This window comes from Gossypium raimondii, chromosome 2 (genome assembly GCF_025698545.1).
Source record: "Gossypium raimondii isolate GPD5lz chromosome 2, ASM2569854v1, whole genome shotgun sequence".
Classification (NCBI taxonomy): domain Eukaryota; kingdom Viridiplantae; phylum Streptophyta; class Magnoliopsida; order Malvales; family Malvaceae; genus Gossypium; species Gossypium raimondii.
Genome location: NC_068566.1, coordinates 2,121,812 through 2,135,937, shown reverse-complemented (window position 1 = coordinate 2,135,937; position 14,126 = coordinate 2,121,812). Strand labels below are relative to the sequence as shown.

General features: G+C 31.5%; 1 protein-coding gene across 1 annotated transcript; it reads right to left on the bottom strand.

The window, feature by feature from the left end:
* Positions 1-2,158: 2,158 nt before the first annotated feature.
* LOC105787627 (mitogen-activated protein kinase kinase kinase 20) lies at positions 2,159-3,517 on the bottom strand. The gene has a single exon (XM_012614102.2). It carries the CDS (start codon positions 3,403-3,405, stop codon positions 2,389-2,391), a length of 1,017 nt encoding a protein of 338 aa, XP_012469556.1. The 5' UTR covers positions 3,406-3,517; the 3' UTR covers positions 2,159-2,388.
* Between the last annotated feature and the right edge of the window lie 10,609 nt (positions 3,518-14,126).

The window sequence follows — 14,126 nt, the reverse complement described above, 5'->3', positions numbered from 1 at the left end:
GAGTGCCCTCTTATGGCGTAGCATATGATTATCAAAAATAAACATGTTAACTTAACAAATTTTAATAAAAACTATCGACAACGATAATAGTTGGATTAAGATTTTAATTTTTAAAAAAATAAATTTTAATTTTAAAATAAAATGAATAGACCTCAAATTCTCTAAAAAGTACATAAACTAACAGCATATTTTAACTTGATATAAATTGCATAATATGTATATAAAAAAACAAAATTAAAACATTGTAAAAATTAAAAATGGGCCAAGCAACTCTAATTGGGCTATGCTTTGAATGTTAAACCCAATCTCTGTAAGGCCACCTTTCTCACAAGCCTATTATTGTAAGAATCAACTTATAAAGGGAGTCTCCAATTAATCATGAGATTGCTCCCACGTACTTTAAAATTTTTCCATTAAGATTTAACTAATCTTCTACTTAAAAAAAGGCATATTTTTAGTATACAATATTTTTATCCAAACTTTTTTAAATATTAAGCTTAAGTTCGAATTTACTTGAATAACACTTTATTGCTGACAAAAAGGTTTTATTGATATAAATACTGTTATTTTAAAAATATACAAGTTAATGAATATGAAATACTATGGAAGCTCCTATACTAGGAGTCAAATTGCATTTTGTCTATTTTACTCAAAAAATGGATAAATTAGTCCTTAAATGTCAGATCAAAAAGCAAAATGGCACTTTCAGTTAAAAATTCCATCTATTTTATTGTTAAAAGTTGGCGTGGTTGATAGAATAACCAAACAATTACACATGACAAACTGCGCGTACCTCATTCTGATGTATAAGGACCAATTTTTAACATTAAAAACATGGATGGAATTTTTTACAGAATGACCAATTTGCTCTTTGATCTAACATATATGGACTAATTTGCCCAGTTTTTGAGTGGAAAGGGCAAAATGCAATCCGATTCTTTATACAAAGACTTCGATAATACTTTTACTTGAAGTGACCTCTTTTAAGGGCTAACTCTATATTTCTTACCAAAGACAAAGTCAGGGCAGGTAGGGATCTTGACTCTCTGATCAAACGAGAAATCTTAATCAACAGCCCCTCAAGTATTGGGTTTTCATTTTAATTTTTACTCTTTCAAAAAATATTTTTAAAACAATTTTTTTTTATCTTCAAAATTTTAAAATTTAATCTCGCCAACCATTCCTTAAAATTGGTAGCTATTTGCTTCAAAGTTCAAAGTCATCATAGTAGCAAAGAAAAGAAAAGACAAGTTAGGGGAGAGATTCATTATATTCTAATCATAATTAAAGTACAGAATTAACAAAACTCTTAATTATTTCAAAATTAAAATATTATATATTTGCAATAATCAAAGTAGACACAACAAACTAATGCACATCACTTGTAAACCAAGGAAAGCTAAGATGAAATCAATCATTTAAAAGCAAACAAATCATTAGTAGGTTAAGAAATCTTAATGAAAATTTAAATTTATGAGCAAAAGTACATTAGGGTGTTATTATTTTGTAACATATGAATCACATTTAACACGTTGTTTTATTATATAATTACATTTTGGATGGCATGGGCAATCATGTCCACATATTTACATCATGCTTTAATTAATTAATATAAAAGGTTTTCGTTATATTTATTCTTTTTGACATCATATTTATAATTACTCGTAGCTCTACCACATTCGAACCCACATCTTCTTATATTGATAATAATGTTCATATCAATCGAGTTAGGATTTATTTATTTTTTATATTAAAATTGATAATAACACATCAGAAATCCTAATTAACATCAAAGAAAATAATTTTATCCTGCACCGACGGGCTTGTTTTACAGAGGTGTCGGCAGCCTCCCTATATTCTTTGCTTTCTTTTGGGTACTGAGAAAATCATTATTTTTTTCGAATTTGTTTTAATTCAATATAATATTATTTTATTAATTTAAATATTTAATAATTATCAGAGACGATGTTTGAATTTTCTTAATCAAATGGGTAATTATCATTAGTATATTAATAAGTTATTTTGACTCTTTTAAGCATTAGAATAAATAGAATATTTATAATTTTAGTCCCTCTTTAAAATTAATTATGCAATCTAAGCCTTTTTAAAAAAAATATTAACTTCAATCTTTATATTAATTTGATTCGACTCCGCTCGATTCTAAATGGGAAATTGTAATGAATTGTCTATACATTATGTGGCCATTTTAGTAGCCAATCAGAAATTTTGAATCACAAAAAAGGTCAGTTGATCTATGGTTTTTCTTTATACTAATAATTTACAATAAAAAATAAAAAAAATTATCATCACCAATTGCCAAGGAAAATCAATTGGATCAGAGCCGTCAGATTTAATGACGGCTGACTTTTTTTTTCTTCTTTCTTTCCTCTACCTCAATGTGATCCAGTTCTCTGAAGCTAGCCAATTAGGTACTTCATCACAAACCAATTCACGAACCCGATCCAAACCCGATGAAACGTAACTCGAAACTGTTGACTCAGTTGAAACCCAGTCTGGGAAATCAAAGGGACATCTCGGTGAAGCTGAAAATTCTTCAAATGAACAAGATATTGATTCTTCTTCTTCTTGACATCGATTTAATGAAATAATCTCATCGCCGGCCATGAACGGATGATCAAGTAGCATCTCAGCCGTCCATCGGTTCTTCGGATCTTTAACGAAGCATTTTCCGAGAAAATCTTTTCCTTCCTCGGATAATTCTAGTGGAATCTCTGGTACTTCATCACTAACCCCGATTTTAATCAATAAACCCGCCATGTTCGTCCCTGGTTCGAAGTTCCAAGCTGGTTTTCCCGTAAACATTTCAACAATGGCACATCCAAATGCCCAAATATCCACCGGCGAATCATAAGAATTCTCATTAACAGACTCCGGTGCTAAATTCAACGGCGTCCCCCTAATTTCCATCCCCTGTTTTCCCCCATTCCTTTTCGCCAATCCAAAATCAGCTAATTTTACATCCCCATTACCAAACAAAAGAACATTGCGTAGCTTAACATCACAATGAACAAACCCTTTTGAATGAACAAATCGTAACCCTTTAAGTATCGATTTCCCATACCGTTTAACATCGGATTCCGGCAATTTTCCGCCGCTTTTTTTAACTTCATCAGCTAAACTTCCTTTACTGGCGTATTCCAAGAACAAATTATACAGCTTAACACCCTTTTCAACCGTGTAATCATCGCCAAAACAACGGACAATTTGTGGACAAGAACCGATTCGATCGAGCACTTCTTTTTCGTTCTTGAGTGAAACAGAGTCGATCACTTCACATGATTTGACCGCTGCTAATGGTGATCTTGAACACCCGTTTTTGGGTACCACCAAATTTACAGTGCCGAAACTTCCACTCCCAATCGTATCCCCTCGAACCCACTCCATTAAAGACTCCAACTTTGTGTTTTTGAAAGAAAAATGAATGCTTTTTTCTGTTTTTTTTTGGTCTTTGTTTCAGAGAAAAAACAGAGGATTTCACATGGTGGTTATGGTGGCGCAAAGAGGTCCTTTCTATATATAGGAGAGGGATTTTTTTTTAAAAAAATTTAAATTTAAATTTAATGTGGCTTATTTTATTTTGGTATGCGTAGGGGGTTCAATTTAGTCGTAGGGATGGATTTGAAAAAAAATAAAAATTGGTATAATTAATGCACGTGATAGGCAAGGTTGTTATTTTTGTTTGTTTTCTTTTTTATTTAAATTTTCTAAATGTTGGTATGAAAATTACGGCTTACCACCCTCTCTATCTTCAAAAACGTGGTAGATATGAAGGGTCCGTTAAAGATTTTTTTTAACTTTATTATTCATATAATTATCATTTTTATTATATCACTACGTTTTTAATGTTGATTTAAAATAAAACATTCACAATCTTAATTTAATTCTACAATTCATATGTTGGTTTTCATAGCATAAATCATGTGTTTATATTTTAATTATACTTGTAGACGAGCGGTTGACTACTCCTGAAAAATCTTTCAAATAACGAGTGGTTTTTTTCTATTGACTTTGATGAGAGCCTGTGTGCGTGCTTGAGGTTGCTTAAAAAGACAATAGGTTTACATAATTATCTATAAGTGCTATATATGTTGTAGGGAATGAAATCAAATTTTACCAAGAGCAAATATTCACATTTTTTTTCCATCCACTAAAATCGAACACGAAACTTTTCTTAAATTACCTTAAATTCTTTACTACTTGGACTTTTTGGATTTAATTTAGGGTCATCCATGATACATGTGAGGGCATATGATATTTGACCCTTTTTCTTTGAGATATATTGATATGAAAAACACGTTTAACCACTTGACCAGCTTATAAACTATGGGCAATGGCTTAAGCTATATAAAATGAAATTCAATTAATCAACATTATGTATATATATATATATATATAAATATTTAGCAAAATAAATTAAATAAACAATCAGCAGAAAAGCATAAAATCAAATCAATTTGCCCATAAAATTTTTGTAAGTTTTAATTAGAACAACTAAATCTTTTAATTTAATCCTTAATTTTTTTAAAATTAGTTATACTCCTTTAAAATTTAATCCCAAGATTCGTTGGCGGAACATTTTGCCTATTTGTTTTTGCAGCATAAAAGAAACCTTTTATCAACAAATGTTGAGTATAGTGGTAAAGTACATTGTATTTCCAAAGTGAGAACGAAGACGACATTGTTAAGAGGGGTAGCCACAAACCTCAAACATGACCATAAAACGAATATAAAAAGTTAAAATAAAAAAAAAGTTATATTTCATATAAAATATAATAAAAATGTAGGCAATGCAAAATATCCAGTGTATTTTAATAATATACATGCGAATGCAATGAGACAATTAATATATCCCATGAAGGCGGTGTAGGATTTTGGGATAACCCTCTCTGTCCAACTAGCTAGCCACCCATATAAATTGCATATGGAATTTTATCAAAATCCTCAGTATCAATTTGGCCAACTTGTGTTTAAACCCTAAACCCTATATATGTCTGCGTGCGTTGCTCATCGAACCACTCGCATTAACTAGCTTGGAATCCAGTTCTCTTTGTAAAAAAAATTTAAAAAATAAGGGTCTGCAAGCAAACCTTAGCCATCACATGTTGGCATGTTCTAATACCCTGAAATTTGTTGGCCACCGTTTTTCTTTTCTTCTTCTTCCCTTTCTTAAGCACCCAATCATTTTTCAGCTTTTTTTTGGCCTTTGCTTACTTTACAATTCATTGTTTTTTTGGTTTGCCCTCTTTCTATATGTATTCTATACTTTGCTTTTTTAGGGTATTGTTTAATAGCATCAACATGTATTGGATGCTTTTAGTAGTTGAATTCCAAGAACCAAAAACCTTAGCTAATCTTATCATGTGCTCACTTTCTTGCCCAACTTTTTCTTTTTCAAGTAATTCCATTTATTGGTATATTTTAGGGGGGTTTTTTCAATGGATATGGAAAGAGTTTATGGTTTTTTTTTTTTTGAGTTGCATTTATTTTTCAATTATTATAAAGCCAACGAGGACTTGGTTTAGTTTGGGTTTTTTTTCATATTTATTCTGAAGCTAGGAAATTATTTTAGGAGATCAAAATAAATAATAAATTTTTGAGAGGTCAAATTAGTTTGGGTTCTTTTTACCTTTTTAAACCCTTAAATATATATATATCCTTAGATTTAAGTTTCATCATACATGAATCTATCTTAATTTAGTTTTGAACACATTTCAATTATCAATCCCATCAAACCTTATAATATATATATTGGTAAAATAAGCAATTTCGATCCACTTTATTAAAGTGAATTTTGATCCTTCAAACTTGTTGTCACTAAACGATTTTAAGATTATCCGATTGGATAGTAACCTTATTATATCATTGTTTTTGAAGTAAAACTAAATCATCTAACCTGCCCTAAAACTCAACAACAACAACTGAACATTTCTCTAAGAAGCGATCATAGCCCAAAATCTAATTTTATTTTTATTTACGCACGAAAGAAGTTATTAAAACGATATTATGATTAAATTCATGTTCCATAAGTAATCATTTCGTACAAATTTATAAACTTTATAAAATAGTTGATATAACTGAAGTTACACCAAGTTGTGTACCAGAAAGTCCCACATCATAATTAGTGTCCAAAGTGAATGAATGGGGGGAATTGTGGGGTTGAAGCATTGCTAAAAGTGTGTGAGTTCCAAGTTACTTAACTGACAATAAAGGGTAAAATCACGTCAACATGCATACATCAAAGCCTGCACTGAAAAAGAGAGCCGAAATTCTGGCCACTATTTATTATTTTTCCCAATTTTCTTCTTTTTTTAATAAAAATTTCATTTTTTGTGTGCAATTCTTTGCATGAAAGTGGCAGAATGGTGTGATTTATTCATTAGATATAGGAGCTCACTTTTTCTTTTCTTTTTTTCATCAGTTTGTTATTTTCTTTTATTAGGAAGAGTCCAAGTTACATGTAAGTGATAATATATAATATAGCCTTTCTATACTAACAAATTGGGTATACTATTAGTAAATTATTAAAATGTAAATTAGTTTTTTTTTAATTTCATTTATTTTTATTATTAAAATTATATTATACGTCGGTATGAGATACACATGACATGTCATATGTGACTATCTGGTTATTTCATTAGCCACACCAGCTTTTAATAGTACAAATGAATATAATTTTTAACAAAAAGTGATCAATTTACTCTTTGATCTTATTTTTTTAATAGAAAGAATCAAATGCAATCTGATTAATACAGGGTCTTTCGTGATAGTTTTACAGTGAATCATGTATATAATTATGATTAATTAAAGATGAGATAAAGTTAATGAAGATGGGCAAATTGTGTGATTGAGTTGCAGAGGTTATTAAAATTAACTTTATTGAAAAAAGTTGGGTGACATTCAAGTTGCTTTCAATTTTTTAATCTATGGGATAAGCATGAAAAGAGCCTTATAGCTTAGCTTACCCTACTTTTTTACAGGCAAACATAAAATTCATGGGAACATGTATTTAACGGCTCAACGTAGATTTTTATCAAAGGAATATTCTCACAATTGCTTTAAAAATAATTAATATATCACTTATAACGGTATTAAATTTGATCATCAATTCTTTAAAAAAGAACCGAATTATTATTAATTTGATGAAAATACTAACTAAAATATTAAAATTTTATACATAAAATTTACGTGTAATTCATACATTTTATAATAAACAATATCATATGAATATAAAATATATGTGAACTGCCATACATACTGTCACGCGGAAACAATGAAATTTCAAGTTTTGTTTATTGAATTAATCAAATAAAAAAATTATTATGTACCAAAAATCTATTGTATACCAGAAAATATCTGCCACTTGCAGTCAAAAGGTCTATTTTCCTAGGAGAAACAGAAAATAAATTATATTATATTATATAAAATTGAATTAGTGGGATTTTGTCAGTTAATGGATTAGGCAACGACTCACGTGACGTGAGTCAAGATGCATCGAACCGTAATTAAAGCCGACGACGGCTGGACCGTCGCCTAATCCAATTTATTTACGTATCACATTGTCAAAACCATGAAATAACGGCCGACGGACGATGGTCCATAAACAAAGCATTTATAGCCACCGCCCAAATAACTAGCTAAAGCAACTTGATTCATGTAATGAACCGAATTTATGTGTATATATCCATAAATTTGAGATTAAGCTATATAGGTCATTTATAAATATGGATAAATTTAAAAGAAATATGTCGGAATTAGATTAATGCGATAAATCAATCTGAATTTAGATAAAATAATTTTTTATTTGAGATTGTGTTTATTCGAGTTGAATTTAAATTGAATATAACGTAATTAACATGTTTTAAACTTTGTTGATGCTTGTATTTTCTTTTTTTGAAATCAATTATGTAAAACACATCAATTAAGTTTTTTGATTAATAATTTCTGTCACTGATCGATAAAGTGTTGACATAGGTATTAACGATTGTTGACTTAGTCGTTGTGATGGTGACATGGTGATCCACATAAAAATAATTAAAATATAAAAATTATAAAATATATTTTTTAATACATAATCAATGTAATGGAATTGTCAAACTAAACTAAACAGAATGGAAATTAAAGTTGAACATAAAGAGTTTTAAAACCAAATCACAATCTGATGGGTGGAGTTAAAATGCACCAACTTGAGTCAATATCCACACACAAAATGCAGCCTCATGTGGGGGGGCTCCTATCAAATGAGCTCATGCATATGCAACCACCTTTCACAGGTTCATGGAATCTAAGATACATTAGCCATGGTCATGGGGGCCAGCCCTTTTGATTATGACCCTTTTTGGCTTTAGCCACCGGTAGTTTTTGCTCAATTTGTATAGTCCCAAATTTATTTAAGCTTTCGGCTACACCACCATTGGTGGGGTTTTTATTGTTATTTTCCCTTTTTTCTTTTTCTTTTTCTTGAGTTAAAACTTTTGGTTAATTGTATCCATATTGATCTTAATCTTGTTTGTATCAGGTTTTTGGACCTACATAAGTGATCCACATATCATGGGAGATTCTCTTATAAGATCTTTTATTTTTGGTTGCCCTATCAACTTGGCTTTAAATTATTGCAAAAATCTTTGCAAATAGATTTTAGCCGCAATTTAAAGGTTAAAGTTAACAAAAACAATTAATGTTGAAATTTTACTTTTTAGAATCTATAAAAGGACTCTTGAATAAAAATGGTTGACGTTTAGGGAAAATATACTTCACACAATTCAAAATTCCCCACGTTTATACAAATAGTCTTGCTACCGTGTTGAAGTGTGATTGAATCCATTTACTTGATCTTTACAGGTTTAAATTTATAACGTTGTTAATTGTTGTTCTTAAAATGATAGCTCGGATAACTTCTTAATAGTAAAAACCCGTGGAGAAATCAGATTATGCCAAATTTTAAACTAGAGGGAATAAATCCCAAAGTTTAACATAATAGGGGGGTTAAAATAAAATAAAATAAAACCAAAAAAGCACATGTAAATGTTAGGCTTTGGTCAAAATCTGGAGTTGCTGAGCTGCTGAACTTGGAAGAGAAAAATTAGATAACAATATTATAAATTACTTTGGTTGATTGGACTCAAATTTGTACTAACTACCATTCAAACTTACTTCGTCCCCAAAGTTGAATGCCTTTTATTTGAATGAAAAACAATTACATCGCTCTTGATGTTTTTCTTCTTTTCAATTTGTCTTTTCGTCGTCTTGTCACTTTGGTAAATAAGAGATTTAGGATTCTTTAGAAGGAAGTTTGCTTTCGTCTTTTTTGAATATTTTATGTGTTGAGTATTGTTTGTATCGAGCTTGCTCTCCCTGCTTTCAAAGCTTGTCATATTTTTCTTTCTTTTGATAAGTCTATGTTGTTCTTTGAATCATCTCCATTAGCCATTTCTCTTTTTGTGCTTCCTTTATGTTTATGGTGGGTTCGTCTACAAAATCGACAACGAGATAATATCCCTACTGTAAATGATGTGCGATGAGTCCTGTAATTAAGGGAACTCGAAAATCCTTATTATTATTTTTATTCCTCAAGATATGGAACCCGATAACTAATAAAACAATACACATTATTGACATGAAATTTACATATACTGAAAAAGTCAAATGTTAATAGAAAAAGGGTTAATTAGTGGATATGTGCACAAATATTATAATCAAGAGAGGTCTTTATGTAATCTTGATGTCAGCAATTACATGTGCAAACAATCATAGAAGGGAACCAAATTTAGTTAGAATTGGTTAGGTGGAATTATAGAGTTTGCCAATTTGATACCAACCCACCCACCTGTGCTGCCCTTCTCTTTCAATTCAAAGACCACTTTATTTTGGATTGTTAAATTTGTTAGAGTTGTGTGACTCAAATTTTAATAGATTATTTGTAAGTCAAGTTAAACAAAACATATCTTCTTTCTAGAATATTTAGTACTTATGAGTATAATATATTTAGTATTTATTAGCATAATATATTTGACTTTAATTAGAATTAGGTTTTTTCAACTTATAAATAGATCTATTGTAATCATTCGAATTCAACATAGACATTAATGGATAAAGAGAAGAAGAGTAAGGATCGAAAGGCGCTAACACAATTACATCTGCATTTGTCTAACGAAATTTTGCAAGATGTGATGAAGGAGAAGACCGCCGTTGCATTATGGAAGAGGCTGGAACAAATATGTATGTTGAAAACTCTAACCAACAAGTTGCATGTGAAGTAACGTCTTTATGCTCATCGTTTGGAGGAAGGTGCGTCTGTGCACGAACACTAAACAGTGTTTAGAAAAATTCTCTCAAACTTGGAGGCCATGGAGGTTTAGTATGATAAAGAAGATCTAGGGTTGATTCTACTTTGTTCGTTGCCCCCATCTTATTCAACCTTTAGAGACACAATTTTATATAGCTGCGAGTCTCTCACAATTAATGAGGTTTATGATTCTTTGACCTCGTATGATAAGATGAAACATCTTGTGGTTAAACTTGACTCTAAGGGAGAGGGTCTCATTGTTCATGGGAGATAAGATCGAAATGCTGATGATGATCGTGAAAGGACACAGGAACAGAATCTTCGCGGTAAATCTAAGGGTAGATTGAAGTATTCAAATAGAGGTAAAACTTGTAAATTCTGCAAGAAGAAAGGACACATTAAATCTGAGTGTTATAAGCTATAGAACAAGATCAAAAGGGAGGCTGCAAATCAAAAGGGAAAACAACTAGAAAATTTCGGTGAAGCTGATGTTGTAGAAGACTACAGCGATGGTGAACTTCTAATTGCTTCTGTCAACAATTCTAAAGTGAGTGATGAGTGGATCCTTGATTCGGGCTGCACCTTTCACAGGAGTCCCAATCGGGATTGATGTTCGGTATCATTTTGTTCGTGATATTATTGCCCGTGGTTATATTGTTGTGAGCAAAATTAGTACTCATGAAAATCCTGCAGATATGATGACTAAGTCACTTCCTATAACCAAGTTTGAGCATTGCTTAGACTTGGTTGGTGTTCATTGCTAAAGTTCAACCCTTAAGGGGTGTACAAGCCCATTTGCCCGGGCCCAACTTAAACAAACCCAAATTAACCCCGAAACCCAACTAGCCTAACCCAAATTTTATAGCCCAAATTTAGAGCCCAAATCCCCCAAAAGTCAAGCTAGGGTTTCAGAAAAGAAACCCTAGCGCCGTAACCCTCTGCCCCTAGCTCTGTTGGCCGCTGCATACGTCCCGTCACCGCGCCACCGACGCCCCACTTGCACCTGCGACAGAAATGACAAGAACATTAAAGGAACAAGTTGTAATGGCTATAAAAGCCAAACAAAAACAAATTGTAAGGGATTCGGTCCCTTTAAAAAAAAAAAACAAGAAATAAAAGGTGATTTTTTGTGTCCGAATCTACCCATTTTTTTCTGTTTATTTTCATCTTCTACTCTAAATAACTAAAAAAACAACAAAAATAAAAAAACCTTACCTGCGCCGTGCCGGAGGGGGAGGAGAAGGACGGTTACTCCTCGTTTTTTGGGGTTGGGCTCACCTTTCACAAGATTCGGCGTTGGATCTGTGCTCAAGAGGTCATTGGCTTCAAAAAGGAACCGGAAAGGTTCCATTTTGTACCTCCGGCCACCGCCTGCGGCGGATCTACGGTGGAGGCACGCCAGAGCGTTTGATCGGATCCAGGCCGGAGCTTTAAGAGGGGAGAGGAGCTCTGATTTTTTTTTAGGGTGAGGGGCTGAAATGAGTTTTTGTTTAAAAAAAATTGGCTTAAATAGCCAAAAGGAAACGACGCGTTTACCCTTAGGTCGGTGCCAAACGACGCTGTTTTGGTTCTCGACCATGCGGTGACTTGACACGAGGAAGGATCCGCGTGTTTTCTTTAAAGGGTATAATTGCGCGCAGTCCCTCGACTCTACAACGCACTTCAATTCAGCCTTTTTTCATTATTTTCATTTATTTTGGATCTAGCCCTGAAGTTTTACTTTTGTTTCATTTTAGTCCACTGAAGTGCTGCGTTTTAGAAATTTGGTTTATTTACTGTTTCGGTCCTTCCCTTTTTGCACGTGTCGCAATTTGATCCTTTTTTATTTATTATTTCAAATTGGCCATGTATCTTCGTTTTTATTTTGATTTAATCCTTTTTTAGCATCTTTTATTATTTAGTCAATTGTTTTTTTAACATTATTACTTTTAATAATAATATTATTATTATTATTATTATTATTATTATTATTATTATTATTATTATCATTATTATAATTGCCCTTATATATATACGTTTTTTATATATATACATATATTTTTTATATACTTACACACATACTTTTTGTAATATATATGTACACTTACATATTCTTCATTTTTTTAATATGTATTTTATATATGTGTTCTTTATATTTTATGATTCATACATATATCTATATATATACTTTTTATTTTATGATAGTTACATACATATATATGTATATGCTTACTTATATATATTCTTTATTTAATATTTTTAAAATACACATACATATATATATATATATATTATAATGTTATTCACTATTATTGTTTCATTTGGTGTTAATTTATTTATTTATTTACATGCTCATTATTATTATTATTTTATTTAGGTGCTTTAATTTTATATTTGTTTATTTACTTTTATTTGTTGATTTCTTTTCATTATATATTTGCCATCTTATTTATTTATCTTTTCTTATTTTGCTTGTGTTATTTACATTATCATTATTATCATTATCTTACATTTTACTCGGATTTATCAAAAACAAAAATTTTCAAATAAGGCAATTTTTGGCGTTTGGGAAATTCGAGAAAACGTGCCCTAAGGTGCTGGGTGTCGATTTCTCTCATTCAACCAAATGGCTAAATATCCTTTTAAAAATTTTCAAATAAGGCAATGTTTTGCGTTTGAGAAATTCGAGAAAACGTGCCCTAAGGTGCTGGGTGTCGATTTTTCTCATTCAACCAACTGGCTAAATATCCTTTTAAAAATTTTAAAATAAGGCAACGTTTTGCGTTTGGGAAATTCGAGAGAACGTGCCCTAAGGTGCTGGGTGTCGGTTTTTCTCGTTCAACCAAATGGCTAAATATCCTTTTAAAGAATTTTTGAAATAAGGCAATGTTTTTGCATTTGGGAAATTCGAGAAAACGTGCCCTAAGGTGCTGGGTGTCGATTTTTCTCGTTCAACCAAATGGCTAAATATCCTTTTAAAAATTTTAAAATAAGGCAATGTTTTGCATTTGAAAATTCGAGAAAACGTGCCCTAAGGTGCTGGGTGTCGATTTTTCTCATTTAACCGAATAGCCAAATATCCTCTTGAATTTCAATCCATATCATCCGAGTTTTTTTTTAGGATCATATTTTAAATTTCATTAAAGTTTTCAATTTTTCGACACTAAGACATTAAGTAATCAACTAGGTACCAATTTTGGGCGTATCGAGGGTGCTAATCCTTCCTCGTGCGTAACCGACTCCCGAACATGTTTTTCTGAATTTCGTGGACCAAACTTGTTATTTTAATAAAATCAAATCATTTATTAAAAATAACCACTTTTCAAGATGACCCGATCACACCTTATAAAAAAGGATTGGTGGCGACTCCCATTTTCGTTTTCATTTTCAAAAACCCAAGTCGACCCCGTTTTCCATCCAAAAAAATGGTGTCAATGACTTGGCGACTCACTGGGACTTTAAATAAGAGAGTCAAGCCACGAGTTGATTATTTCTTGTCTTTTTGTCGAAAGTTGAAAATGTGATTTAAATATACGATCCTCTCATTGCATTTCAATTGTTTTGAGTTTTCATCATGTTTTGTATTTTAAATTTTTATATATTTCTGCATTGCATTGCATAACTGTTGGTCACACCTTTTTAAGTGGGAGTGAAAAGCTAGTCCTTCGTGAGGTTTTCACCTCCGTGCAGGATAGTGGATCACTTTCGGGATACATCCGTACCTATATCTTTGTGAGATTTTCATCTCCGTGCAGCCATAGGGAAATGTATTCCTCTGAACCGAACTCGGTCTGTATGACCCTATAATGGGTGAAGATCGAGGAATCTGCTGGTTCGGGTACCT